Below are 26,699 nucleotides of genomic sequence, written 5' to 3' on the forward strand. Positions count from 1 at the left end.
TGCAGAACCCCTTTTTTCTTGCCTATGTCAGGAGTTTGAGATGTAAAAACATGGAAAGCTGAAAATCTTGGATGATCACATTGGAGCTCTCAACATTGTAAAATCCACTGACTCGCCAAAAAAGATGAAGAAAGTGTGGAGATGGATGTGGAACTCTCTCTCTCTCTCTCTCTCTCTCTCTCTCTCTCTCTCTCTCTCGTGATGTGGAGGGCCGCAACTATGCAAAAATGGAGTACGTCGGGATCAAGGGTGGTGGACAAGCAGCAATAGAGGAGTAGGTGGCTCAGTAAGCACTTGTGGCAAGTGGGACATGTATTGGATCTAAACTCTTGGCATCCTGGACAATAGAGGATTGAGGCTGTATAAGGGTGTGGGGCTTGTGGCGGATCAACTGTTGGCATCCAGGGGTGTTGATAAAGGAGACTACATGAGGCTTGTTGCAGCAACATTTGAGAAGTTGTACATGAAGTAAGTGGTGGGTTGTGTTCATGATCAAGTTTGGGGAAGGGGAGGGAGAGCATTCTCTAGGCCAATCAATGGCACCCTCTCTTTCGAACAAAAATAGACACACACACTCCTTAGCATGACTAAATGGGATTGACCCTCTCTCTCTCTCTCTCTCTCTCTCTCTCTCTCTCTCTGTGTGTGTGTGTGACATACACACACACACACACACAACTGCAGCAAATAAAGAAGACGTCTCTCTCTCTCTCTAAGACCTATGACCCACACGACAATGCCATAGAAATGAAACATGATCTCTCTCTCTCTCTCTCTCTCTCTCTCTCTCACACACACACACACACACACACACACACACATGTTTGAGATAGACCAACTGATCGACGGGTGACATGGCTCGCTGCTCATTATTTTTTCAAGCTACAAAGTAGAGTCACCCTTTACAAAAACAAAAGTAATCACCCTTCAAAATTGAAGGCTTTCTTGCTAAAACATTTGCATACTATAAATATATATATAGTACTAAGTATTGTGACTTTTTGATAGAACAAAGAAATTCAAACTAAGTCTTTTCATTTTCTACCATCACAATACTTGCTACTTACCCTTCACTTTTACATTTCAAACCAAATGTTTCTTAAGGTTCTTGAAATGAAGGAAAGAGTGATACATGGATACCCTCTCCTTCCTTGAAAATTTTAAGCTCAATTAAGCCGATGTGACCTTCCTTTTGACAAGTAGTTGTGTACTCCCTTTGCTATTATATACTAGTAGTAGACTAGTTGTATGTATGTAAATCCTTTTGAGTCCAAGTTGTGTGTGTAAATCTATTGGTGGCCCCTTTTGCAACACTAGTTTCTAGTCAAAATAAATGCTATTGAGTTCAAGTTGTACACCTACTAGGGTGGATAAATGTTCCTCATATAAAAAGGTACTTCCCTTCATTGTACATGCCATAATATTGCCCCTCCATTCAAGCTAGCAATTGTTAATTTTCTCCTTTAGACTTGAAATTTAAAATTTAGAGGTAATCTCAAAAAATTTAGATGGGATTACACTAAATCTAGGTTTTTTTTGGAGCATTTCTCTTTATGTTCTTTTATAGGGATACCGATTTTTAAAAGATGAAAAATAAGCAAAATCTTTGGCATATTCTCTGTCTTCTCTCAATTGCAAGAGGGGAATCAACTCTCTCTCTCTCTCTCTCTCTCTCTATATATATATATATATATATATATATATATATATATATATATATATATATATATATATATATATATATAGGGAGGCCAATTGTAATCTTCAAGTGTCTCTCTTGCTCTTGCGCCACTTTTGCATGGGATCGACACCTCTCTCTCTCTCTCTCTCTCTCTCTCTCACACACACACACACACACACACACACACACACACATTTTAAGAGATGCGTTGGTACGGAGGCACTCTATGTCTCTGTTTGCTTTATCGCCAAGGATCCATCTTCAAGAATCACGAGTGTGGGGAGAAGATTTGCACATTAGACTTGTATGCAAGGTCTATGGCTTTGAGGGCTCTCCCTCTCTCTCTTTCTCTCGCGCGTTGCCATTCCACAGCTTTGTAATTCCCAAACTTTTAGTGGGAGAGCAGGGCAATGAGGGAGTGTTTTCATGGCTTGCACAAAAGAGGGAGAGCCAAAGGGAGACGAACTTGCAAACTAGTTGGTGTTGGCTAAGAGCGAAGGAAGGGGAAGCCTGATATAGCAAGTCCACGGAGGCATCCATCCAAAGGGTAAGGGGAAGGTAGGGAGTGTGACCTTGCACGTGCTCCATGGGCTTGGGCTTACTACATTGTGATGGTTGATGTGGCTAGTGCTATTAGGGTTTAAGAGGCACTTCACATCTTGAAATTTCCACGATATATTAATGTATTCTTTTTTGACTAGTAGGGGTACCAAGTGAGTTTTATTCATAAATCTCTCATTAGTTTGAGGTAAAAAATGTGAGGGTTTATAGGCCAAGGAAAGTTGTTATGCAAACTGCAGTTGGGTTTGAAAACTTGTTTGGCGTGTGTGACAGTAAAGGGTAGCAGTGAGGCCAGCATTGCAACTTGCCATGCACAATTTTCTTTCTCTCTCGCTTTGTTGTAGCAAGTTGAGCTACTCCCAGTGCCATGCACGTTTCTCTTTGCTGCATCGCGCTTTGTTGCAGCAGGTCGAGCTACGCCTGTCTCCCCTTCGCTAAAGCTACGCAACATGTTGTAGCTCTCTCTCTCTCTCTCTCTCTCTCTCTCTCTCTCTCTCTCTCTCTCTCCTGCCTGCCTGCCTACCTGCAAGGGCCCAAGGGATGATAGGAGGTCTCTTGGAAATCGAGAGCTCTCTTCAAGTATGTCCCTTCTCTCTCTCAAAATCACCAAAGAACAAAAGAGGGCATGGATTCCACGAGGTGGTAGAAGCATGAAGATTGATTTCATGCTCTTGAATTGCGCTTTTTCTTTCTTCATCCCTCGCCATCCTTAGAGACCCATCAGGCATGCATCAAGGATTTGTAGCAAGTCAGCTAGCGCAACAATAGCAGCAACTGAACTCTACTGCATGCACTCAGAAGAAGTCGGATTTGTGCCAAGTCACCTAGGCGAAGCCTTGTCGCCCAATCCTTGCACTAGCTTGTCATCTGGGAGGAGCGTTGATATAGATGATGATGAGGAGGTTGGGGAGGAGAAGGTGGCGGAAGGAAGGGATTGAGGAGGTGATGGATGTAGGGGAGGAGCAAGTCAGGCAAAGAAGGGTATCCAGGGGTAAAAATGAAAGGGTTGGTGGACAGAGTCTCTTGTAGTAATGAATTTTTTTTAGAGAGTGCTAGTAGGCGTCATCATTTGCTTTTTTTAGAGAGCGCTAGTAGGCGTTATCATTTGTTTTTAGAAGGCGGTGCTAGCTGATAGAAAATAAAAAAATCATGAAAAGGAGAGGGCCAAGGAAAAAGGGAAGAAGCAGCCGTGGAAACACTTTCTCTCTCTTTCCATTTTCATCTCTCTCTCTCTCTCTCTCTCTCTCTCTCTCTCTCTCTCTCTCTCACATACACACACACACACACACACACACACACACTAAGGCTACTCCCCTTTTGCACCAGTTCGACAATCTGCAGTGCTTCTCGCGTAAAGACCAGCCTGGGGACTATCAAACACGGGCATTGAGGGGGTGGGATCTACGATGGGATGAAGGAGAGCCGTAGATCGTGGCAAAGTAATCTCGAGCGCGGCAAAGTAAAGTAATCTCGGGTACTCGAGATTACTTCGCGGCCGACCCTCAAACCCTTGACCTCACCTTTGCGACTCCCATGCCCTAACCACGAGCACCCGCGTGTTTATTGTGATGGTATGGGCCTGAGATTACTCTTATACCAAATGTGACCAAAAGTAATTTCGGGTATCCGAGATTACTTTTTATACCCGAGATTACTTTTTGTGGTACCGACAAGATCTATGACGCTCGATGTTCTCACCATAGATCCCATGTCCCCATGCCCGTGTCATATAGTCCTGAGGAAAAACGAGGGCGACCCCTAGCTGCAGTTATCGCATGACAGAGAGAAGCCTACAGTAGCAGATGTAGAGAGAGAGAAAGCATCTTCGACCAATGAGATACCCATTTTGAAAAAGAAATTGAGAGTAAAATCCACTCAGATTCCCTATATGTCTGTGTCTCTCTCTCTCTCTCTCTTTTCGACAAAAAAACACAAGGAGAGAGAACGGCCAGTCTTCTCTCTCTCTCTCTCTCTCTCTCTCTCTCCAACAAAAAAACACAAGGAGAGAGAACGGCTAGTCTTCTATCACCCAAGTGTGGTAGATTGGTTATTCCATTTCCCTCTTGAATAAGAGGTCTTGAGTTCAACTCTCGTCGGATAGATCTTTGAGTCTCTTGGGATAGATTCTTACGACGTTAAAATTCTCTTTTTCTCGGGTATGTATGTGAGTGTGTTAATAAGAGGAGGAAAATGGTATAAGATTTCTATCACCCAAGTGTGGTAAATTGGTTATGGCATTTCTCTCTCTCTCTCTCTCTCTCTCTCTTGAATAATAGGTCTTGAATTCAACTCTAGTGGGATAGATCTTTGAGGTCTCTTGGGATAGATCCCTACGACGTTAAAATTCTCTTCTCATCTTCTTCTTCTTCTCTCTCTCTCTCTCTAAACCTGTACTTTCATCTCCCATTAATGAATGTACTATGTGGACGGGGACTCCGAGTTGATTTCACTTCCGTGCAGACGTGACTATCTAGATACAGTCTCTCTCTCTCTCTCTCTCTCTCTCTCGCCATCTCCATCTCTGTGGCCCAGTTTGACCTGCATACAGAGACTCTTTTAGAGAGGGCAATCTCTCTCTCTCTCTCTCTCTCTCTCTCTCTCTCTCTACAGCGGAGGTGTAGATGGCGGCCATGGCGTGGCTCCGGGCTTCCGCTTTCCTTCTTCTAAGCTTGGTGAGGGCATTGCTGATCTTGAGAGACTTTGTGAATAAGGATTGCTCTTGATCAGTATGATGCATGGCATGGCGCAGCTGCTGGCAAGGAAGGTGTGCACTTACGTTGGAGGCTAGCTTTTTCATTGGATTGGAGGACGATCAAAGCAATTTCCAACTGGTGCGCATGCTTTCTTCCTTGTAAACTGTGGTGTGTGCCCGGATGGCCTTGATGTCCTGTGTGCCAAGATAGTGTGCTACTCCTTCTAGTTATCAACATAATGGGCTGCCTCACTCGTGGAGAGAACTTGAGTTTGGTCTCCGTCTTCCATGGCTTTCTTGTTTGATACACGCTAGATGCTCCTGCGGTTCTCTAATTATGTTCTACGTTCCCCTCGGTTGCCTTGAACGCCTTCCTAAGTTAGCGTGTGACATATTGAGCCCCCACAAGAAGATTTAGAAATTTTCTCATGTAGGAAAAGGGAGTCTTTCACAATGTTTTCCATACAATGCACAACATCATGAGCTTATGCTCGAGAGGCACCGCATACCTATCTAGGTATGATTGGGGATAGGGGACCGCCGCCCCCCCCCCACCGGGTGTGAACGCATGTCCTATGTGCCAAGATAGTGTGTAGTTAGTTCTACTTATCAATATAATGGGTTGCCTCACTCGTGGAAAGGCAGTTGAGTTTGTTCCCGTCTTTCGTGTACATCAGAGTACTCTGCGTTTTCTTTAAAAATTCACATGTGCCCCTAGTAGGTTGCGCCCAATATTTTTGGAGGTGCTTAATTAAGGGGATCTGAGGAGATGCTCTTGATCAAAGCCTTGAGGTGGGAAAGGGGGGGTATGCTTGACGAGAAGACCAGCAACGGATGCAAATCTGGGGAAACGGGTAGTTAGTTGTGGATGCTCAAATGTTTCTCTGCGCGAGCCCCTTCCCTCGGATTCTCTCCTTCGATTTGTTGTGTGCGGACTCTTATGGTGCGCACATGCGCCGTTCACGAGGGAGGTTCGATGAAAAAGGGCATTCCAGCACAGCAAGGCCCACCACGCCCCTGCGCGTACAGAAACGGCTAGCCAATGCTGTGGCCGCAATGGAGCCCCCCCCCCCCCCCCTTCAACCCGTTCAACAACAGTTTGCTGCGTTCGCATGGCGGGAGATCACCTGAAGAACTTCCAGGCCTGCAAAAGCTGCAACAGCTTTACGTGGAGCTCTTTGGTTGATCTGCGCTCTGTACCATATACGTCAGCTGGCAACGCTCGCTGGCCAGAGCAGCTCATGTGCGCAATGTGACGACCTGCCTAATGCGTTCACTCTGCCATCGGATGCAGGGCTGAACGTTCCATGTGTGCTCTACATCTCTCTCTCTCTCTCTCTCTCTCTCTCTCTCTCTATTGTGAGTAAATCTTGGCTTTGGGAGTTGGTCTACGCAACGAGAAAAGGGGAAGGGTGCTCTTCCCATTGTCTCCCTGTGTGACTATCTCCCAAACATCTTCGCTTGTTCTACATTGTCCACTCCCCCGCAAGGAGAGAACGTAGAGGCAACAATGGCGTAGAGGCGATGACAGTGACATGCCTCAAACTTTGCAGGCATCTTGAGTTATCCCTTTGAAGGCCTCTTTGTGTCTCTCTTTCTTGGGTGGTTGTAGACAAGGATTAAACACTGCAAGGTGAAAAATTCCATGGGAGGCAGCAAAGAGAGAGAGAGAGAGAGAGAGAGAGAGAGAGAGAGAGAGAGAGAGAGAGCTTTCGTCGTCTGCATGACATAGGGAGTGCTTCCATGGCCTGCATGAGATCGAGCGGAGGATTCTACGATGCTCGAAGAAGAGGAGGATCTTGCGATGGTGGGGTGCGATAGACAACGAAAGCAAAGCATGGATGGAGGATGATGATGGCCAGTAGCAAATGATGGCGAGAAAGGGGATTAGCCGAGGGATGCACAGAGCCGTTGATCCTTTTGCTCTCAAATCTGTAGATTCCATCGGAATCCCAAGGCTAATTAATTCCATCGGTTCTTTGCAGTTAGTTCAAGTCACTTCTTTTCTAGAAACTTGGAAAACACATGGAAGTGGAAGATTTTACAGTCACTAAATTTCATTAAATTTTGCAAGTTTTGTCACCGTCAAGGTCTCTAGCTAGGGGAGCAGAAGATCTAGGCTCTCCTCCCCTGTTACTTCTCCTGTGGAATGAAGTGTTGCAACCCTCGTATGCATGCCATATCAGTACGCAGAATGTTGTTTAATCTTTTGCAAACGATTGCATGGAACGACCAAGCAACGTTTGCCAGGTCAACTTACGGAATGTAATTTTTGCAGTAAACTATTGTAGTCAATCTTTGTAGATTCAGCTAGTGCAATCTCTGCATGTAAACCATTGTCTATGCCTATCCTCCCTCCAAGCGACCTTGCCAGCTGGGAATGGTGGTCATTCCCATAATAATGACTCCCACAATAACTCTCGACCTCCACTGGTCACCATGTGGTCATTAATATTATGGGAAATGGTCGTTAAATGACCATTCCCTACCCCTTCAAATTTAAAATTTAGAGTTGAATTTCAAAATTTGTAACGGGGAATAGTGTTGGAATTAGGGTTGCAGAGAAACACACACAACTTAGAGAAGACGAAGGAAGCTCAAGGCACACAATAGAGGGTGTGTTACTTAGTGTGCAATGGAAAGATAGATAGCCCTAGAGTGATGGGCGTATATACAATGCACGGGGAGAAAAACCTCCTAAAGAGGGAAAAAATGCCCCGACGGTCCTAGTGTGTTCACACACATCACTACCACATGTATATGGTAACAAATCCCCCCTGGAGTGATGCGGTGACACTACAACAAAAAAAGGTGTCATCGACGCAGATATCGACGCACTGCATCGCTATGTGCGTCGATATCCGTGTCCCTGTGAACCTGTTGCTATTTGCGACGCAGATAGCGACGCACATAGCGATGCACATAGCGATGCAGATAGCGACGACCATAACAGAAAAAGAATTTCTTGGGTAGAGGGCAGGTAGCCTGGCCTGTGCCCAGTTAAAAGATGGACACAGCCACAGCCAGACTTCTTGCCCTCTGCCCAAGAAAGCGAGCAACACCAAAATCAACCATGCTCCCACGCACAAAAATTTCAGCAGAGTTCCCTTTGTTTTTACATAAACTTTTCAAACAAAACCATATCATGTATACGCCTCCTACATGCTATCCATGTAGGATCTCACATGAGATTTAAGGCCAATGAAAGACAGGTACCGTACTAACTGAAAAGCATAACCATAACGAACCATAACCATAACTTAAAAGCATAACCATAATGAACCATAACCATAACTTAAAAGCATAACCAGAAAGTTAAACATAACCATTAACAAAACCTGAACCATAACTATGTCTATACAAGAATAGGAGAAATAACCATGTCTATACAATGACAATGACAATAATCATAACCATAAGAAAAACAATAACTGTCTGTACAAAAAAGAGACACAGAAGCGTATCTATGTCTCACAAAGCATATATATGAAATCCGGTCCACTAATGACTAGGCGTGGCAACCTGCACATAGGACAACTCACAAAATTAGTATGGATATTACTTCACATATACTTACTTAATTAAATCAACTCACACATATTAACGTCTCACCTCAAGCAATCAGCGACACTGTAAGGCCTCCCAGTCTACAGGCTCTCCTGAAGCTTCAAGATCATTCAGTACTTCATAGATATCTCTGCGATATCCATTTGACTCCTCCTGACATGACGGAGCTCGATGCATCGCAAGATTCTGCGTTTATACAAAAATCAAAGTAATAAGAATACATGATTCATCGCGTTTTAAAAAACGCCATAGTTAAGATTGGATTAGAAACTCACAAACTCATAGCGAAAGGTGTCGAAGCCTCCGCTGCCAAGATGAGATGTCCCCCTGGTCATCTGTCGTACCTGCGCGGCCTCACACTACTGTCTGAACCGCGTGTCCGCTATCCGCTCATCCTCCCTGATCTGCAGCCACGTCTCGTGTGGGATGCCCGAAGGCTTCGACGAGCTGGTCCTGAAAGCCTTCCGAGCTGCATCTCGTCGATGTTTCCCGGTGTCCCGTGCAACATCCTTGATCCACATCCTCGGAACAACGGAAGAACGCGGAGCAGGCTGGTACTCTCTCAGGATGGTCTCCACTATGTAATTGACTTTGTCCCCATCCTGATCACCCCAAGACGTCAGAAGGCTGGTCAAAAATTGCAGCTCCGCGAGTTGGCAAATCCGTTGTTGCATCTCAGTTCCGACTCTATACATGTCAACAGAACCATCTGCCTGTACAGTATAGAGATTGGAGGCACTAGGATCGTATGCCCCCCAAGGTGTTCGAGGTGTGCCAAGAGGTGTGTCGAGAGGTGTGCCTGGGTAGGACGGGGGTCGTGAGCGAGGAGGGGTCGAAGCATCTGTGGACGCTCCTCCACAGCAACCACCACCTCCACCTGACGATCGCCGAGATAGGCGAGTTCGCCTGTGCTGCGAAGATGAGGACGTACCCGCCTTTGTCCCACCCCTAGGTGTCGAAGCGGTCGTGATGGGAGAAGCAGGCGTCGTACCCATAGGCGTCCTCCCCCTCGTTGGCATCCCCCTCCTAAGCGTCGGACCCTCCGGTGTGAAGCCCGGAGATGTAGTACCCGTGCCTCTGGCTACCTAGTACTGAGAAGCGTCTGCCATCTGAGCATGCGTCATTCGTGTAACGAAGCCCATGAATGCATCTGCACTCATGGAAGCGGGATCTGGAATCTGGTCTGCTATACTAAGTCCTGCACAAAGAAAGTAAAATAAAGCGTCAGAACACAATTGTTTAAATTAACTTTAAGCTTAATTTTAAATCAACGTCTTCACACAAACACTTACAGTCCTAGGCCTCGATGAGTGAGACATCATCGATAAGATCTTGCACCGTATCATCGTCTATCTCTAATTGCAAACATAACTCTGTCCCAACTCGTTCTGGCAGATTGTCTTCATCCATTGCATCTTCATCTACAAGTGTCAATTCTGGCTCGTCTGCGTCATCCCTCATATATCTGTCAGCTTCATGTGCCATACCTTCGTCCATCTCTGGGTACCGTTGCATTGCGACCAGAAGTAATCACCTTGAACCACTTCACATCCAACAAAAACATCTCAAACCGCCTGAAGCTTACTTTCAGGATATCTGACACCAGACCACAGTAATCCAGGTTGCTAGTGCTTTCATTTGTGTCTCTAGCACTGGCCCTGTTCTTTTGCATGAAACTAACCATTACCCCAGTGTCAAACGTGTTTCTTCTGCTGTCAATTTTTTGTGTTCTGAAATGCTTTCCATGCGACCACAGTGCCATGTATGTATGATACTTCCAGTCACATCCAATAGCCAGATCTTCCTCTTCTAGAGATATGGGTTTTCCGATCTGTCGAGCTGCTCTCACTGTCTTGTCCAACCATGTCATTGTAGGGAATTCAGGTAGAGGAGCGAGATAGTCTGGCAAGGGTAAGCCTCTAGTCGTTCAACTTCGCCTAAAATCCTGTCACTCCCTATTGCGTCTCTCTTTCTCTTCTTCGTACCTTTCAAGCCATTTTTGCATTGGCGCTGAATTTAGTATACAGAACTTCATGATCTTTTCTCGCATGGCCAGGTTCATTTTCTTCGGCACCCCTTGCCCTTGCGGCTCCTCTCCCACCAGTCTTGCATCCTCCTCATCGCTCCACAGTCGAGGCATTTCTAGGTCAAAAATGGATAGAAATTCGGTCGTCAATACAAGAGACTCTTGCACCAGCCATCCTTCTGCCATGCTCCCCTCTGGACGCGCTTTTTGGCGAACAAAACCCTTAAGTGTTTTCATGAACAGCTCTAGAAAGAACATCCAATGGTTGTGAACTGTACCTGCCACTGCAACCTCATTTACTACATGGACAAGCAAGTGTATTTGGATAGTTAGGCAGCTTGTGGGTAGATACTTCTCAATCATGCAAACTGCCTCAATGGAGTTAGCCCTTGCGACTGCAATAGATTCCAGCTCTCGTATCTCCTTGGAAGAGATCCACCGCACTAGCTCTGAAATCTTGTGATGCAGGTCGGCACTTTCTCCGTTAAACACCCCTTGATCGCAATTGGAAGAATGAATTGCAAGAACTTATGCCAGTCGTGCGATTTAAATCCTGACAGTTGATCGTCACAGGTGAATGCTGTCTTGAGACATCGCATATACCCTGTTGGTGTCTTGAACTTTGAAATCACCCTTTTCACTTGTCGCTCTTCGTTTTTTAGCAGTACCCATGGCACTCTTGGAAGTTTTTTTTGTCCAGCTGCATTGGTAAAAGGCCATAGCTCTGGCATCTTTCCAACTGACTGCAAATCATCTCGTGAAGCTCGATTGTCTTTCATTCCCATGATTTTCTTCCAGAGGAGCTCTCCCACATTCTTGAATATATGCATTGGATCCAGCAAATGGTTAATTAGTAGATCACCCCAGTATGGCAATGTATGGAGAATGGACAAACGTTTCATTCCTGGAACAGGTTGCCCCTCATGTTGCTCCCATCAACGACGCCACTCTTGTACATGCATAGGACGACATTCGACGCGACCAAGCTGACCTTCGCGCAAGTGATGGCCATCTGGAAGATAACGATGGTTGCCTTGATAAATTGTCTTTCGAAGAGAGGCAGAATAGCGCACATCCAAGGTTTCATTCCTGGAACAGGTTGCCCCTCATGTTGCTCCCATCGACGACGCCACTCTTGTACATGCATAGGACGACATTCGACGCGACCAAGCTGACCTTCGCGCAAGTGATGGCCATCTGGAAGATAACGATGGTTGCCTTGATAAATTGTCTTTCGAAGAGAGGCAGAATAGCGCACATCCAAGGACTGCCCACAAATTGGACATGTATTGTATCCCGAAGTTGTTAGCCCTGCATATATTAAAGCATGAATCAGGCCAAGGCAAAGGGCTTGTGAATAGGGAGAATTTTGTAAATCAATAACCATTACCAGAAGCTTCTCCGTATCCTGGCCAATCATGCATAGTCCACATAAGAAGTCCATGGATCCTTGCATGCTGTTGTCCTACTGGTTCAACCGCATCTGCTATGTCGATCCCATGCCATAACTCCTGGAGCTTGTCAACTAGTAGAGCTAGATAAACATCCATGTGTTTTGCCTTGAACTTACCAGGTACAATCAAGCTTAATATCAAATGACCCTTCTTTATGACAAGCCACAGCGGGAGGTTGTAATTGATAAGGCACACAGGCCAAGTGCTCCATGACGAGCTTCTCAAGACAAATGGATTAACTCCATCCATTGCCATGCCCAAACGCAAATTGCGTGGTTCACTCTTAAAATGTGGCCAAGTATCTTCAATGTGCCTCCAAGCCTTTGAATCAACGGGCACCCTACATGTTGCGTCAGTGGATCTATTCGTAGAATGCCACCGCATCAACTTTGCAATGGAAGCACAACGAAACATGCTTTTTATCCTAGGAATAATAGGAAAATGCCGCAACACTTTAGCTGGCACTGTCTCGCCAACTGCATCTTGTTTGTAGCGCATTGCTCCGCACTTAGGACACGATAGACAATTTGCGAATTCATTACGAAAAAGAATGCAATCATTTGGACATGTATGAATCTTGTTGTAGTCCAAGCCAACTGAGGTCAAAAGTTGCTTTGCGTCTGGCCTAGAGGGGGGCATTTCATTGCCAGCCGGGAGAAGTTGCTCCCGCAATAACCTGTTTAAGCCACATTAAATTAAAAAGCTCTCCGAGCACATCACCGTTGCAATCGAAAAATCTCTTTTGTAAATTACGTACCTAAACAAAGCAGTGACGCTTGCATCTGACCACCCGTACACTGACTGAAGATTCAAAAACGCCAGACAAGTACGAAGCACAAATATTTTGGCGCCTTCATAGATTGGTTGACGTGACAACCTCCTCAACATGTCTTCAGGAGATAGGCGCACGGCTTCTGGTGCTGCTTCGTTCGCGTTCTCCTCTCTTGTCTAGAAGAAGGCATCCAGCATCTCCTCCATGCCGTCGTCTTCTGTCTGTGAGCCTTTTTATGCTTCCATCCATGGATCTATATTGGTCGGACCTTCACGCATAATCTTTTTTCTCTCTCTCTCAGATGTAGGTGCTATGTTGCAGAAATCAATGCCCGTTCCGTAGGAGTCGTATCGCAGATTCTGTACGGTTTCTCTAGCAAACTCTCCATACTTGTGCACATGCTCATTACATATCCTACGCTTGCGCAGGATTTGATACTTGCAGAGCGTGCACGAGCATGCAATCTTTTCCTCCATGTTAGTTGATGACGTTGCCATCTACAATGATAATGAATGTTGTTTTAATATATATATATATATATATACTCCTCACAATGTAAACTACCTCGCATTCTCTAGTCTTGCCCAATCTCCGTACACCTCGGTCAAGAGGTGTACGGAGATCAGGACCACCGGGTCAAAATCTCGTCTTTATTGGTCAAATCCTATATGGGTAGACACATACGTGCACTCCCAGGTGTACATGGCAATGCATGTAGCAAGCAAAACCCCTTTGCCTCTTTTAGTTCCATAGTTTCTTCTCTATCTACGTACCCTATCTCTCGTTCTTTCTCTCTCGATCTCGCTCTCGCTATCTCTCTTTCTCTCTCTCTCTCTCTCGATCTCGCTCTCGCTAGCTATCTCTCTTTCTCTCTCTCTCTCTCGATCTCGCTCTCGCTAGCTATCTCTCTTTCTCTCTCTATTTTCCTATCTCTCTCTCTCTGTCTCGCTCTCCACTTCCCTATCTCTCTCTCTCTCTCTCTCTCTCTCTCTCTATATATATATATATATATATATATATATATATATATGTATATATATATATATATATATGTATATATATATATATATATATATATATATATATATATAACTCTCTTTCTCTATCTCTCTATTTCGTATCTCTCTCTCTCTCTCTCTCTCTCGCTCTCTACTTCCCTATCTCTCTACTGATCGAACGAGCGACTGAGCTAGGGAGATCTAGACGCCCATGACTGCGGAGGACTACACAACATCGACAGAGGCTGCATCAGAGGATCTAGCTAGGTCACTTAGGCTCGACATGCACAACGCCCTGTCAGACTACTGACCATGGAGGAGATTGATGTGATCCGCCAACGACAGATGCTGGATCTCCTATGATCTACCTATCCCAGCTAGCTGGTTTAGCCGTTTAGTCCACACCCAGCAGTTTAGGATTCCATAATATTTTATTTTGTCATCTTCTTACTCTGACTTTGAATCAGATCCATCCCATTGTAACTTTCTTGTCTCATGTCTCATAGGTCACTTTGGCCTTTCGAAGACGTTAATATAACATTTCATTTCATTTCTCTTTTTGATTTTTTTTCTTTAATTTTAATTTCCTAAGAATACATTAATTCTCTCTCTCTCTCTCTCTCTCTCTCTCTCTCTCTCTCTTTGATTACCTACACACACACACACATTTCTCTCTCTCTCTCTCTCTATCTCTCTCTCTCTCTCTCTCTCTCTCTCTCTCTCTCTCTCTTTCCTACACACACACACACACCTCTCTCTCTCTCTCTCTCTCTCTCTCTCTCTCTCTCTCTCTCTCTCTCTCTCTCTTTCCTACACACACACACATGCACGCACACACACACCGCTCTCTCTCTCTCTCTCTCTCTCTCTCTCCTACACACACACACACACACACACACACACACACACACACACACACACACACGATGTAGAGACAGAGAGAGAGAGAGAGAGAGGGAGGGGTTGGGGGGGGCAGAGATGGACATAATACCTGCGCAGCAGGTTTCAACCAAGATCTGAGCAGGCGAAAATGGCCCCTGCGCGCGGGTTTCACTTTTTTCCCCCAAATTTTTTTGCGTCGCTATACGCGTGGATATACGCGTCGATATACGCGTGAAAAATAAAGCCTTTCCACGCGTATATCGACGTACACTGCGACGCATATATCGACGCATATAGCGACGCACGCTAATTACGTCGATATACACGTGGAAAAGCATGGCCGTTGATATATACGCGTCGATATCTTCATGTAGTGTTGTAGTGTGAACAAGAGTTGGCACATGAGTAAAGGGAAGTGCCATGTCCTGAGGACAGGATCAATCCACAAAGGGGAGTAAGCCCAAAGCTTTGCGGAAAGCTTCAAACTTCTCACGAGACAATGCCTTTGTGAAAAGATCTACAAGGTTGTCCTGTGTTGGCACATAAACCAAGCTGATCTCTCCTGCTGAGAGCCTCTCCCTGACATAGTGGTAATGCACCTCAATGTGCTTTGTGCGAGCATGAAAAACTGGGTTCCTCGCAACTGCCAATGCGCTCTGACTGTCAGTGTAGATAGTGTTGGCAGTGTCCTGTCTAACACCCAAATCAGCCATAAGGCGTCTGAGCAATACACACTCAACCGTAGCTGTGAAGACTGCCCTGTACTCAGCCTCACAACTCAAAGTGGCCACAGTAGGTTGCTTCTTGCTCAACCATGATATACATGAACTGCCAAGCATAAAACAAAAACCCCTTGTGGACACTCGCGTGTCAAAACAACCAGCCCAAGCTGAGTCCGAAAAAGCATGTAAGTCTGGCGGCAATGATCCCCCCTTGGGATAAAACAAGCCAAGATGTAAAGTGCCACTAAGGTAGTGGAAAATCCTCTTGACAGCCTGCCAATGCTTAGACGCTGGGCTATGCATAAATCTGCTGACTTGTGAGACTGCAAACTAAATATCCGGCCTCGTGTTGCATACATAAATGAGGCAACCAACAGCAGTTTGGTAAAGAGTGACATCAGCAGGATCGCCAGCATCATGTAGACTCAACTTCAAACCTGTTTCCATGGGAGTGGCAATAGGTTTGCAACCCTCAAGTCCAAACTTACATAGCAATGTCTCTATGTAACTTTTCTGACACAAGGCAATACCACCATCACACTGCTTAAACTGTATACCCAAGTAATGATGCAACAGCCCCAAATCTTTCATCTTGAAAGTAGCATTCAAATCAGCCTTAAATTCAGTAATATGTCTCTCATTTGGTCCAGTGATTAGCAAATCATCAACATAAAGAACCACGATGAGAAATACATCACCCTCACGCTTTACATACAATGTGCTGTCTGTTGGACTGTTATGAAAGCCTTGTTTGACCAAATGAGTGTCAGCTTTCTCATACCCAGCACGAGGAGATTGCTTCAACCCATACAAAGCCTTGTTACATTTGCACACTTTATCCTCTTGTCCTTTTATGACAAAACCGCGAGGCTGCGTTACATAAACTTCCTCAAATATGTCACCATTCAAGAAAGCAGTAACAATGTCTGATTGATGTACATCCCAACCAAAATGAGCTACCAATGCACATAGAAAACGCACAGTAGTCATACAACAAGTGGGAGCAAAAGTCTCTTCATAATCTATGCCTTTTTGTTGTGCATAACCCTTTGCAATGAGGCGGTCCGGGGCGGGCAACAAGAAGAGCAACCTCTAGACACCCTTCAAGGCTCCCGTGCTGCTCAATGGGGCTAGGGCACAACACAACACAAACCAAAACAACAAACCCACAGCCAAATCCCAACTACACAAGGGGCACCACCTAGTTTAAGAGCGAACTAGGACGCAAAAGAGGAGAATCGTTAGAGCAACCCACAAACAAGCAAGGAATTTACACTAACCCTAACATCAATGGAACACTCTCACACACTAAAACAGAGAGAGAGAGAGAGAGAGAGAGAGAGAGAGAGAGAGAGAGAGAGAGAGAGAGAGAGAGAGAGAGAGAGAGTGCTCGGGCTGCTTTGAAGTGTATCGTTAATGATCAAGCAAACATAAATATATATATGTAAGAAAGAGAGAGAAGGGAGAAGGGGGTGCTTATTGCACTAATGTGTTCTTACAAATCTGTCATGACCAATCAAAGTGAGATTAGTATTTGTTCAACATAGCCTGAGTAAATTACACCACAACACATCACAAGAAAAAAGCCACCCCAATCACTGTCTTAAGGCCAGGGGAGTCCTCTCCACCCTGTCGCCCTCTTACAGCATGTGGGATTTATGGCTAAATTGATAACAATACCCGGAGACAAGCTATCAAGAACTTAAATAAAACACCAAGACACTTACACATCATTATTGTCCATGACTTCACGTTGGAAGGGAGACAAGGTATCCATGCTTTTCACCCTCCTTGATTCAGCAAATGTTGGGCTTACTTTAGTAGGAGAAATGATAGATTTCCTACTCTCAATTTAATGATCACTCTCTTACAAATGGCATAGAGTTCCCTTGCTAATCACCCCTAATACAACACATACATATGCCTAATGCCAATGAGATTCCACTCAAGAGCTCCTTCTCAAGAGGTTGAGCTTGGCTTCTCAAGCTATAGCATAGTGCTCTTTCTTCTCCCCCCCTTTTTTGTGCTAGCTACACCCTCCTTTTATAGCAATTTTGAAGGCTAGGGTTACTTCTCTAACCATGGTTGGGTTAGATTTTCAGCAATTTATCTAATTTCTTTTGCTTGGAATTATCAAGAAGTTCGTGGGGAAAGAGAGAGGAGAGAAATGGAGGTGATAGGACTTTTCATAGTGGGTTAGTGTTAGTAGAGTTAGTATTAATTTACAAATGGAGTTGGATATTTACAATGGGAGTATCCATGTAGGATACAAATAAGGAAGAAAAACTCTTAAGAGGTAAGAAAAGGTGGATTTCTTACAAGGTTGATGCTCCAAGTGTCTTGAGTAGGGCCAATTTTGACGCTTGTTGACGGTCCACTAGCTTTGACGGTACATTTTTTCTCCACTCTTGACCTTCCTTGAGAGACAAGGTAATTGAAGCTGAGTAATCAACCACCATGATGCTGTCTTTTAAGAGAAGAGACTGAATTTTGTGGTTTTTTTGATAGATATGGGTAATTTGGAGGAGGAAAAATGAGACTAAGTGGTCAATTTTGGAATGGAATTGTGTGTGGGAGGTATGAGTTCACCATGGTTTCTCTTATTCTTCAAGGTTGAGGAGAAGGTGAGTAGGGTGCAGAGAGGAGTGGTGAGAGAGGTGAGGATGATGAGTGGAGAAGTGTGTGTGAAAGAGGAAAATGATAAAGTGGAAGAGAGAGTGTGTCTGCATAGCATGGGAAAACTGGGGTCCACTAATAAAATCATAGCTCACAGCTCGTAGCTCAAACAAATATGAAAAATTTGAGGCAAAAGTTCAGCCCACGAGCTACAACTTTTATTTGTATCACCTTTTCAAATTCGGAGAGCAAGTGAACTTTAAAAATTCAGCAAAACCGACCGTTTTTTTCCACTGCACAAGGTCCTTGTGGGGTCCTTCTTTGGATGATTCTTTTGAATACCTCCAAGAGTGAGCCCTCCATAGTGCATGTATGCATGCCACCTACCCTTGACCTTATTTGGTAGGTCTATAATTGAAGATATTGTTGAGATCATGATATAAGTGAATAGTACAACTAAGAAAATCAAATATTGAGGGGTCTAAAAAATATGTACATGTCAAATATAAATAATATAAGTGGAAAAAATATAAAGGGGTCAAAAGAAATCTCTCTCATTATGAGGCTACCATAAAAAGATAAATATTTTTGGTATTCTAATTTTTTAGAAAAAAAACAAAATACATGTAGGAAGGAAAAAATCACAATAGTGAAAAAATATACACATAAATAAAACTAGTTTTTTTGGATTTTTGTTGGGGTGGAGTTACACCAAATATAAGAGAAGCTTACATGAAAATATTTCTATATGGAAATAAGAGTATGAAAAATGGTAAGAAAAATTGTGGTAATGGTGAGGCAATGTACAGAGCATAAATAACACACACCTAGGTAGAAATATTTAAATAAATAGCAAAATAATTATGAAAAAATCTTTTATTTAGGCCCTATATACAAAGAAATATTTACATGCGCATGGGCCATAATATACTTATATTTTTTATATTTTTTATTTTTTTGGCCTAACTAGCCCAATGACTAGCTAATTGAGGGTTTTTTATTTCAGTAAGGAGATATGGGAAAAGTCCCCTAACTCACACGCACCTATATACAGTGAAAGGGTGAGGGTAACCACAATGTTTGAGTGATTTGAGATAACTCACTATGGCAATCACAGAGAGCCGAAAAACGGCTATCAGCAACAAGTCGAGCCTTATGGCGATCGATCTCACCATCCGGCTTGCGTTTCAACTTGTAAACCCACTTTGTACCAATGGCCTTTTTGCTAGGAGGCAAATGACATAAAGTCCATGTGTCATTTTCTATAAGTGCATCATATTCTGATTGCATGGCAGCCATCCAATTTTCTGAATTCTATGCTTCATCAAAAGACAGAGGCTCCTCAACATCATGTAAGCTAGACACAACCAAAGCATAACAATCTGATGCATAAGCTCAAGCGAAAAAGAATGTGACAAAGCTTGACTTTTGACCATACATTGTGCCATTTCCGTCAGTGACCTGTTTTTCCTCTCAGCAACACCATTTTGCTGAGGTGTATAAGGCACTGTACATTGGTGTTTTATCCCACGACTAGCCAGAAATGCATTAAATTCATGAGACATATACTCCCCCCCTCGATCGGAACGGAGGGTGCCCATAGTACATTTTGAGACATTTTCAGTCATAGCCAGAAATTGTTTGAAGCACATAAAAACTTCGGACTTCGCTTTAAGCGGAAATACCCATGCATGCCTGGAGTAATCATCAATGAAAGTCACGAAGTACAGGTAATTGCCCAAGGACGGAGTTTGCATGGGCCCACAAACATCACTATGCACAAGCTGCAACCTGCATGTGGCCCAAACTGAACCATCCTTTGGAAATTTAGAACGCTACATCTTACCCAAAATACAGCCTTCACAAACATGTTTGACAGGTGCTTCAAGAGGCGGCAAAGAAGCAACCATATCAGATTTCTGCAAACGCAGCGAATTGGCAAAATTCAGATGACCAAAACGTGCATGCCAAAGTTTTGCATCTGAAATAGCCCTTGAATCTCCAACAGCATTTGTAAAATTTTGTCCACACTTGTCATACAAAGTGAGCTTATACAGCCCACGGCACAAAAGGCCAGATGCAACAATTTCATCACCAAAACTGAGATCATGAACTGTACATCTGTCATCCACAAATTTGACTACAACTCCAAGTCTAGCAAGTGTGGATACAGACAAGAGATTCTTCTTGATCCCAGGTACATAAAGTGCATAAAGTACATAAAGTGCGCTAAAAGCCCATTCTGCATCAACATCAGCAACACAGTCTCCTTTCACAGAAGACTCAACAATGGTTGCATTTGTAGTGGAACCATCATTTGCAGTGGAACCACCCTCTTTCTTCTTAGCCTCTTTGGCCTTAAACTTAGGACACGACTTGATCAAGTGATCATTGGCTTTACAATAATGGCAACGCATCTTCTTTTTACCCTTATCACCAGAATTGCCAGACGAAGTACTGCCAGCAGAAGCATTAGGAACAGAATTTTTGCCACTCGCAGCAGAACCATAAGAAGTGGCTGCATTACTGTTACCACCTTTTCTTTGAGAAGCAATAAAAGCCTGTTCAACTGCACGCTGCCTAGTCCTGTTTTTTCTAGAAAGTGACTCTTGCAACAGCAATGTGGATAATGCATCAAACTTGACAGCTTCAGGATTTCCTTGGATCATCAGTCTCCAAGTACTAGCCAAAGTCTGGTAGGAATCTGGTAAGGCATCAAGAACAGTGTGCACAAGCGAACTGTCTGAAATGACTTCACCTGCAGAAATAAGATGCTCATTGATATCCTTGACACTAGCAAGGAAAGTGTCCATATCATCTTCCTCATGCATAATCTTCGACTCCAGCTCTTTACGAAGCAAAGCAATTTTAGCCTCATTGTGGCTTGCATAAAGACCTGCTAGAATATCCCAAGCCTGTTTTGCAGATTTTGCTGAACGGATGTGAGGAACAATGGTGCGCTTCACAGACAACGCAATCAATGCATGAGCCTGCGCATCCTTAACATCCCAACGAGCTTGTTCTGCCGTAGGCAAAACAACTCTAACAGCTGCAATCCTTGCAGCAAGACCTGCAACATCCTCAACATCGCCTACATCCTCAGAACCAGGACGTACATCAATGCCCTGCACAATGTTCCAGACACCCTTTGACACAAGAACATGTTGTATCATATAAGCCCACATAGGGTAGTTGTCCCCATCCAACCTATCCTCAGCAGCAAACATCTTGAGCATATCTGTGTTGTTGTTGTCAGCCATGGTAAATGCTGCACCTGATGTGAAAACTGCCCGAAAATAGGAGAAACGGAGGGGGAACAACCTGTGCTATATAGCACAAACCGTAGAAGACTATAAGGCACCTGTTATGCAGAAAATGGAATTGACAAAAATTCTGCACAAAATGACAAAATAGCCTGTGCAGTACTGCCTGTAGTGGAAACGGAGGCCGAAATAAGCCCAAATCAAAATTCTGAGCAGATCGAGCTCTTTGATCTCTCCCAAAATATTTGTCAACCTGTGAACGCTCGCCAAAGCTCACTGAAATCGGAGAAAGTGAGCAGGCGTGTGCTGGAGCAGCTGGTGACTAAGCCCGGGAGGACGTGACCTACTCTGATACCAATTGTTGGAATTAGGGTTGCAGAGAAACACACACAGCTTGGAGAAGACGAAGGAAGCTCAAGACACACAATAGAGAGTGTGTTACTTAGTGTGCAATGGAAAGATAGATAACCCTAGAGTGATGGGCGTATATACAATGCACGGGGGGAAAAACCGCCTAAAGAGGGAAAAAATGCCCCGGCGGTCCTAGTGTGTTCACACACATCACTACCACATGTATATGGTAACAATTACACTTAACCTAGATAAGTTTTCTTTAGCAATAGTTTACAAGTTTAGCAGGTTCCATGGTGTTTTCGAAGATGTGACAGTTTCTAGCCTTTCAAACCTAATTAAAATAACAAATTTTAACAATTTGAGTCGCATTAGGTAGCACTTGGTTCCTATACACCTTCTCTCCCTAGAAAAGGTCATTCTTATAGAATCCTATGTTCCAAGTCTTTTGCACCCATTTGCAAATCTTCCCTATCAGGCCATAGATTACTGCCACTCCTGAAATTAATTGTCCCATCTTAATGTACAAGTTTTGTGAATTGCATTTTCCATAACAAATTCAATGATTTGCCTAAACCTTCGTATAAATATGGTCGTTGAACTAGTTCTCTTTGCAGTTATCCCGGTTCCTTGTGAAGTAAAAGATCTCGAACTCACCACTCATCCATTAGGAAAAGTTTGGACTCAAAAATGGGCCTTGTAAGAATTGTTGATGTGGCATAGCTTTCAAAAAGTGGGGATCGGTAAATTTTTGCAAATAAGATCCAAACTTGTCGGAGGTTGGATATTTAGAATCTACTCTTCCCATGTATCGGACATTGCCTTCATGTAGATCAAGAAAAAGGTGATTTTAGATTACCATAACGGTAACAAAACCTCGCTGATTGAAAAAAAATGGCATAAATTTCATAGAAGTCATCCAAACTTTTCGGACCTTGGCTCTTTAGAATCCATTTTTCAAGAACTTTCCAATGATAGGTCATATCATGGGGTTCTAAGCAATATTTAGAGGGGTCTACCGTGTTTCTTTCTTTTGTACAACTTTGATGATGTGGCACTCTTAAAATGCCCACAAATGAGTTCAAAATTTTCCTAATGGGATGTATCTTTGAGATCTCTTGAGATTTTATCTACATCGATTAAAAATTGTTCTTCTTGTTCTCCAAAATTTAATAAAAACTTGCGCATGTAGTGGACCTAGTGGCGTGTCATCAATATCATGAGTTGGTTTTGTAATTGGCTCATCACTCATATTTCTTTTTTTCTTTTCCCAAACTTACAATAGTTTTTGTGTATTAAGTACCAAAATAAATGACATAGGCAGCCATGTTCCAACCGAGCCATAGCATCATAAAGTAGCTAACTTCCACTCCATAGATATATCGGTTGATAAAGGGTGCCACCGTGAGAATGACCACCTTCCAAAACAAAAGAGAACATACACCAGATTGTTCTGTTTTTGCAATTTCAAGATATGAATCATGGTGAATCATGATTTTGGTACCTTGTTGGTAGATGGCCTCCACACTTTGTAGGAAAGTGTCCCCATGCCAATTATAACTCCTCATACAGTTTCATTGTATTTCGAATTCATTTGATGGACAAAATGGTGTGATGACCTATAGCGGTGAGATAATACATAGAAAGATTTCTTAGATGAGAGAGTGATAGTTTGCTAGGGTTGATGATGGTTTAGTTCACTAGGTTTATTTCTTGGCGTGATGACCTATAGCGATAACACAGGACATGGGCATATTTCTTAGATTAGAGAGTGATACTCTGCTAGTGTTGATGATGGTTTAGTTCACTAGGTTTATTTCTTGGCGGGATGACCTATAGTGGTGACACAAGACATCGGCAGATTTCTTAGATTAGAGAGTGATAGCTTGCTAGTGTTGATGATGGTTTATTTCACTAGGTTTATTTCTTAACGTGATGACCTATAGTGGTGACACGAGACATAGACAGATTTCTTAGATTAGAGAGTGATAGTTTGCTAGTGCTAATGATGATTTAGCTCACTAGGTTTATTACCTTCAGGGTGCCATTGGAAAAGCTATGTCGGAGGTCAAAAACTTGAAAATCACTAGATCCCAATTCTCTGACCTGTTCAGCCCTACCGAAAAACCTGAGGACTCTAGCTCCGTTGCTAGAGTGATAACCCTAGTAGCCTCTCAACTGGACTCATACCTCACGACTTGGGAAATCAAACGGGCGATTGACTCTCTGAAAACCAAGAAAACCCCAGGGTTGGATGGCCTGCCTGCTGAGCTCTACCAAGCCTTCAAGGAAGTAATGTCTCCCATCTTGGCTATTGTCTGGGAAGAAGCAGTGTCCTATGAAGTCCTCCCAATTCAGATCAATACGGGGGTTATCAAACTTCTACACAAAAAAGAACAATACGGCGGCATCGTCGTCTTGCCCATGCTAGGTGGAGTGCTCCTCTTTGGATCCGGGTGCTCTTGCGGTCCTCCATTGCTGGGGCTTGGTTCCCTTTGAAGAGACTGCTAGGATGTGGCCCTGATGGTGGCTTCTGATTGAGATCTACTCTTTTTTGCTTATTTTCTGCAGTTCTTTCATCTTCCATGCACTATCCTGGATGGTGGTGTGTCATGTGCACTGGTTTCCATTCATCTTCCCGGCTTTATGGCTTCTCTCTAGCTCTATGGAGTACCTCTGGAGGAATTGGGTGTACTGGTGGCAGTGGTGCATCGTTGGTGGAAACTCAAGAAGTTTCTTATTGATGGGGATTATGGCCCCCATCCTATCGGCTGTATATGGTATGCTTATTGGCTCTTGTTATGCTTATTGTTTCTTGGTATGTTGGGGATGGCCTCCACTATTCGACCTGGGTTGTACGGTCCCATGATGTTTTGATGGTCTACTTTGCTACTTTATGATCCTTGGGTTGCTCTGGCTGGGATTGTGAGCAGAGCTTGTAATGTAAATTTTTCTTATTCTTGATATAATCTCACTCACATCTCCGTGAGTTTTGCCCAAAAAAAAACTTCCATTCTTTTCTTCAATTTCCTTATTCTCCCTAGTGGGAGTTGCCACGAGATGCGACAGTTTTTTTCCTTGGTTTGTGGCTTTTAATGCCGACAATGGACTACGTAGCTTTTCAAAGTACCCAACCGTCATTGTCATAAATGTTTTTGGACAAATCTTCAACTATAACAATAAAATTAAGTTTTAAATGACACAAAAGTTTCATTCTAGAATTCATTAAGATTAGCCATTAAGTATTGGGTCACACAAGTGACACAATCTGTATTAAGAGATCCTATTTGAGGGAAATTTAAAACATCTTTGTAATTTTTCTTTACTTAGAACCTACCATGCGGCAGGAAGCACAAAATTTGCAAGTGATCTTATTTGGATTTCCAAGAATGGGCACCTTGTCATTGATGGAAGCTTTGAATTTATTAGGGTTTCCATGCTTTCATGGTATGCACCTTGCAAAGCCAACAACTGCAACTCTCTTTATGAAAGCATTTATGACTGGTAATGTCTTTTGTGTCTTTACTTGGTACATATAAATCTTTTCATCGTGGATATTTAATCTAGAAAATTTAGGGAAAACAAAGGAGAAGCACCATAGAGACATTGAAAAATAATTTCTATGACGACACCATTTATAAATTGAAATAAGTCTTTTAAAAACAAAAAATTGAAGGAAGTTGTAAGGCTTTTTAATTACATGACCCATTTACAACAGAAATTGATTCTAAAATCCATACACATTGTACACATGCTACAAAACCTCTTTATGTACAACATACAATTTTCACTTCGGTGATAGGGGTACTTAATTCTAGTTTCTAAGTTTCTACACCATCACCCTTCACTCTTAAATTTTAGATGGTTTGAGAAGTTTTTTTTTGTTCTTTTGGGAAGGTTATCTAATTGGTAAAACCAAAAATTAAAAGGTATTCTTGATTCAAAGATTCCCTTAACACAAAAACCAATGATACCCTATTCTATAGCACATAGCAATGGGCAATGACGAAGCATGTAGATTTGCAATAGTATTAGCTCAAAAGGACAGATATAACGTTACGCGAGAGAGAGAGAGAGAGAGAGAGAGAGAGAGAGAGAGAGAGAGAGAGAGAGAGAGAGAGAGAGAGAGTGTGCAAGGAGAACGTTAAAGAAAAGAGAAGAAAACGCTAAAAGAAAAATGAAAGAGAAAAAAAACACCTCTTTATATAGACACAAAAGGTCTTTTTACTTTTCACCTTTATCTGTCTTTCGACTTTCCACCTTCATCTCTTTTCATTTCCTAAACTCACCCTTCATTTATGCACTCAATATGTTTTGAAAGAATTTTGAGTTTTCTGAGATTAGATTAGGGAAACCTAATTGGTGAAACCAAAAATTTGTGAATGTCTTGTCTAAATGGAAACATTAGGATTGGTTTAATAGGTTTTTAATTACATTAGCAAGGTATGTTTTACATGATCTTTAGATTGAAGTTGTTAGCCTTTAGTATGAGCAAGTTCAATTTAACTATTTTTTTATTTTTTACGCAGAGAATCCAAAATATTGGGAGAAACTTTTAGATGGCTATGCTTCCATAGCTGATTTTCCTGGAACTTGTTCTTATAAACAATTAGTGAGGATCTTTCCAAATGCAAAGATTATCTTGAACATACGGGATCCTAACAAGTGGTATGATAGCTTTTTCCGAACGATAGTACGAATCACATGCTCACATGAGTATGCTATATTTAAACTTATTACTCCATGGCAAACCAAATGTATTCAACTATCACTTTATGATAAGTTCTTCAATGGTAAGCCCAATGATAGAGAGATATGCATTCAAGCTTACCTCCGACATATTCATGATGTAAAAGACCAAGTGGAACCCCATAATCTTCTGATTTATGACATTGAAAAAGACCATGGGTGGAACAAGTTGTGTGAGTTTCTTAATGTCCCAATCCCAAAATCACCCTTTCCAAAGATTAACGATCAAAGCCAATTCATCGCTTTTATTGATAAAATGGCAAGTATATATATAGGACTACTCGCCACATATGTATTGCTAACATCATGTATCAAAATGTATCTTGTTTATTGAGAAATCAAGCTAAATACGACTTTAATGCTCA

The 26,699-nt window shown here is 42.9% G+C and overlaps 1 protein-coding gene across 5 annotated transcripts; it reads left to right on the plus strand.

Moving 5' to 3' along the window:
* Window positions 1-4,660: 4,660 nt before the first annotated feature.
* LOC147459743 (ava biosynthesis cluster protein M-like) lies at window positions 4,661-26,699 on the plus strand. Of its 5 annotated transcripts, none has more exons than XR_015187907.1 (4): window positions 4,661-4,914; window positions 4,992-5,073; window positions 25,015-25,089; window positions 26,115-26,175. XR_015187907.1 is itself a non-coding variant. In XM_086510959.1 (4 exons), exons 3-4 carry the CDS (start codon window positions 24,924-24,926, stop codon window positions 26,666-26,668), a joined length of 720 nt encoding a protein of 239 aa, XP_086367085.1. In that variant the 5' UTR covers window positions 4,737-4,914; window positions 4,992-5,073; window positions 24,916-24,923; the 3' UTR covers window positions 26,669-26,699. The 5 variants fall into 5 exon arrangements, 1 of the variants encoding a protein (XP_086367085.1); XM_086510959.1 differs by having other exon boundaries at window positions 4,737-4,914; window positions 24,916-25,089; window positions 26,115-26,699; XR_015187906.1 differs by lacking the exons at window positions 25,015-25,089; window positions 26,115-26,175 and adding an exon at window positions 24,157-24,687 and having other exon boundaries at window positions 4,691-4,914.

This window comes from Adiantum capillus-veneris, chromosome 4 (assembly GCF_014529385.1).
Source record: "Adiantum capillus-veneris isolate H3 chromosome 4, ASM1452938v2, whole genome shotgun sequence".
In the NCBI taxonomy this organism is placed as follows: domain Eukaryota; kingdom Viridiplantae; phylum Streptophyta; class Polypodiopsida; order Polypodiales; family Pteridaceae; genus Adiantum; species Adiantum capillus-veneris.

Coding starts and splice junctions, on each gene's coding strand:
- LOC147459743 (XM_086510959.1), top strand. CDS start 24,924: ATGCGGCAGGAAGCACAAAATTTGCAAGTGATCTTATTTGGATTTCCA. Junction 25,090..26,114: donor TATGAAAGCATTTATGACTG/GTAATGTCTTTT, acceptor TTTTTTACGCAG/AGAATCCAAAATATTGGGAG.